Below are 3,925 nucleotides of genomic sequence, written 5' to 3' on the forward strand. Positions count from 1 at the left end.
CCGCTCTATGGGAGAAATCTCTGAGCCGAGACCTGAACGGCAAGAAGCGACCAGCCAAGGAAAGATTAGGGGTAGAAATCTGGGCAGAGGGAATGACAAGTGCAAAGCCCCTGAGGCAGGAAGGAACAGCAAGCAGGCCATTGTGGCAGGACCTGATGAGAGAGAGGTCATAGAGGCGGCCAAGATCCAGGACACAAAGGCTCTTGTTGACCTGGAAGTAAGTTTGGATTTTATTCTTTGTGGGTAGTTCCCAAATTCTCCAGGAGGGTAAAAGAATGGTAGGCATCCTAATAAAAATATAACTTACTATCAAGCAGTTAGAAACAGCAGCTGATAAAACTGATTCACAATGAATCAAGCCCATGGGAATGGCCCAGTGGAAACAGCTCTGGGCTATGAGTCAGGAGACCGGGTTCCAGGACCCGCTTGGCCTTGGACAAGTCACTGACCTCTCTGAGCCTCAGTTTCCACATGTCTCCACGAGGGATGGACTCGGTGGGTCCCAAGGCCAACTCATCATTATTTCAGGCCCCTCCCGTCCCCACTGGAACCAGCTATTTTCCCACTATTTGCCACTATAGGCCTTCACTCCATAGGAGGTTCGCACATGTTAGAGACAGGCTTGCTCCAAACCCAAGCGTTCTCCCAGAAAAAGTAGAAAACACTGGAAAGCCTCTGGAAAGGGAGGAGAACTCACATGATGACTGAACATCTACTGTGCCCGGGCTGCGTAACTGCTTCCATAAACCTGTCCCATGGAACCCTCACCGCTTCTTTAGTCCCAAGCCCAAGCTGCACTTTCTACTACACTCCTCACCGACTCTAAGTGCCAGCCCTTGGACCACCTGACACACCCCTGCTTGGGCTCTTCTTCTCCATCTGCCCCCTACCCCATCTTTCCATTGACCAGACACCCACCATTCTGTCCAGACCCGGAACCCAGAACAAATAGCAACTCTTCCATGACCACCTCCCCCCCGCCACCGCTTCCCACCTTCCTCCTCCTTTTCCCCAGTTCCTGAAGAGTTCATTCATTCGCTCAGCACATATTTGTGAAGAGCCCCCTGTGAGTAGGTCCTGTTCCAGATTCTGCGGACAGAGCAGTGAACAGGCAGCATGCCCGGAGAAGTGAGGCAGGCCCAGCTGGAGCCAGATGAGCACAGACATGGGCAGGCACCAGGTCACACAGGCCCTGTAAGCCATGGACAGGAACTAGACTTTCTTTTAAGTATGACAAGAAGCCATTGGGGGGTTTTAAGCAGGAGAATTACATCATAGATATACATTTTCAAAATTTCACCCTGGCTGCTCTGTGGAGAATGGGGGTACCCCTCCTTACAGCTGGCACCACTTTGGGTCATCACCATCTACATCCATTCCCACTAGCCCGCAGCCCCCTGAGGACGGGGCTGGGTCTGAGTCTTTCATCTGTGACTCTCCAGAGTCAAACACAGAAAAACGGAATTTGTCACTCAGTGAGTTGGGCATGGGGGGGGCGGGGCGGGGGGAGTGTGAGCCAGCTATGCAAGGCCACGGCACCAGTACATTGCTCTGTGCTAGCTCACAATTACCCCCACAAGGAGCCAGGTTGTGAGTTAGATGCTTCCCTATAATTAACTTTCTCATTGAGCCTCACAATAATCCTTAGGCAGAAGATTCTATTTCCACTTCATCTCCTCAAGGAAGTAAAAACCCTCCAAGCTCGTTTCGTGGTAGAGTCAGCAATAAAGCTCAAGCCTGATAAACTCCAAACCCAGCACTCTCCCAACATGCCCTGGGGCCCGCCCTGAACCCAGCTCTGTGAGCAGAATGGGAAGCACTGATAGGGTCCCTGGTCGTAGATGACTTGTGGGCCCAAAAGGCAAGCTGGAAGCTTCAGCTGAGGGCAGGAGGAGAGCAAGGGTCTTTTTGAGTACCTGTCTACCCTGACCCCAGCACAAAACCTGGCACACAGAAAATGCATCCCACTCAGGGAACAGAAAAATGACCTCGTGTCAGCAGGAAACAGAGGCTCAGGAAGGCTGAGAGAGGAGCTCAGGACCACATAGCAAACAGAAGTGACTAGAACTCTCCCTAACTGAGGACTGACATCGGGAGGGCAGTGAGTTAACTGTCTCTGCTCTAGCTCAGAACTTGAGGAAAGAAGCTAAAATGACAGCTCAGAAGCTTCAGAGAGAATTTCCCCTGAGGGAGAAAGTTACCATAGTCCCAGGGAAAGTCCATCAGAATGCAGCCAGCTCGGAAAGGTCTTCATTTCACAGATGAGGAAACTGAGACCCAGAGAGAGAAAGGAACTTGGCCACAGTGGCCAATAAGACAGTGAATATCTTCAGGGCAGAGCCTAAACCAAAACAGCATAGGTCAGAAGTCACTGATTGGGTGAGGCAAGGAAGGGAGGGAGGAAGGAAGATGTAAAAGAACATGACACATTTTTTTAGGGGCAGGAAGAGGGAAGAGAGGAAAGGGACACCAGACACCAGCCCCTCACATCCCCATGGCCAGATTCCAGACAGTTTGTGACTGCTCCTGGCTCCATTTCCACCACCCCACTGGGAGGGGCACTCCACTAGGGACTTCACCTTAAATCAAAAATCCAGTTGTGATATGACACATGCCTCAGTGTGGCTGTGTAACTTGGGGCAAGTTCCAGCTTCTCTGCTGTCACGTAAGTGGCTGGAGCAGAGGGTCTCCCGGCCCGAGAGCGGTGATTTCCTAGAATGGGGTGTCTAAAAGTGCACAAGGGTACCCCCAAAACCCTGGCGGGCACCCCCACACACAGGGAAGCTGGCACACATCCATGGTGAATCCATAGTTAAGAGATCTGGGTTCAGGTACCAGTTCTGCCACTAACTGTGTGACTTTGGGGACCCAGTCTCTCTGGGTCTCGGTGTTCACTAGCCTTAAAATGGAAGAAGTCCATGCCTGGAAAGATGAGAGAGCCATGCAGATGCAAGTTGGCCTGGGTGTCTCCACCTTCCCTTCCAGGTATAAGCCCAGCATCCAACCAATATTAACTCCTCAAGGGGCCTTCGCCTTTGTGCCTCTCCCTTCCTCTAGAGCAGGGCCTGGGGCTCAGTCCCTGTCGGTGGAAGGAAAAAGAGTCTGTTTCAGGCCACTTTTCCCCTCTAACTTATCCTCACAATCACTCTGGAACACTGGTTTTATTAGCCCCATTTTCACAGGTGAGACACGTGAGCCAACCAACTCGCTGGGGTTCCTGTGAGCAATAAAGTGCCCAGTTGCTAACCTAGGGGAGGGGACCTTCGGGCCATGCTTTCCTTCTGCCAGTCACAGGCTAGTCCACAAACGTCTACCGAAATCCCCGGGGCATCTGTGGGCTCCCTGCTCTGGACAGAGGTGCAGGCAGGGAAGCCCTTTCTGGGCCCAGGCCTATCCACCTTGGCTGAATACAAAAGCTTCCCGCCCAGGGAGCGGCAGCCAAGGACAGCAGGGAATCAGGGACCACAGTCTGAGCATACACTGGGGCTTCAGGACCCTGGGGTCCCGCCAAGGGTCTCAGGCTCTGCTGGCCAAAATCCAAGGCCAAGGTTCAAAGCAAGGCCCTGGCTGCAGTTGCAGCTTCTCCTCCAGCTCAGACTCAGGCTCTGGCTCCCAAAGGTGCCCAGGTCCCCAAGAAGGCTCCAGAGTAGAGGCCTCTGCGGAGAAACTGAGGCCTTGGCGCAGTCCCCAGGGCGCGCCCTCCCCTTCCCGGCCCGGGCCTCACCGGCATGACCGCGTAGGTCTTCAGCGCCTGGTTCAGGCTGCGCACCAGCGCCCACTTGCCGGGCTGCTTGGCGCGTTCCTCAGCTGGGGCCACAGGGTTGGAGGGGGCGGCGGGGTCCGCGGGGGCCGCGGGGTCTGAGAGGTGGGCGGGGGTCTCCATGGCGCGGAGGTTCTGGCGGCGGCTCCTGCGGCGGCGCAGTTC

General features: G+C 54.3%; 1 protein-coding gene across 1 annotated transcript in view; it reads right to left on the reverse strand.

Annotated features, from left to right (window-relative positions):
- Positions 1-3,883, reverse strand: part of MYO7A (myosin VIIA) — a 72,544-nt gene extending 68,661 nt beyond the window's left edge. The window contains exon 1 of the mRNA XM_023535554.1: positions 3,725-3,883. Coding sequence (XP_023391322.1) covers positions 3,725-3,883 — 159 coding nt within the window. The remainder of the gene's footprint in view (positions 1-3,724) is intronic.
- Between the last annotated feature and the right edge of the window lie 42 nt (positions 3,884-3,925).

Source organism: Pteropus vampyrus, unplaced genomic scaffold, assembly GCF_000151845.1.
Source record: "Pteropus vampyrus isolate Shadow unplaced genomic scaffold, Pvam_2.0 Scaffold141, whole genome shotgun sequence".
NCBI lineage: Eukaryota > Metazoa > Chordata > Mammalia > Chiroptera > Pteropodidae > Pteropus > Pteropus vampyrus.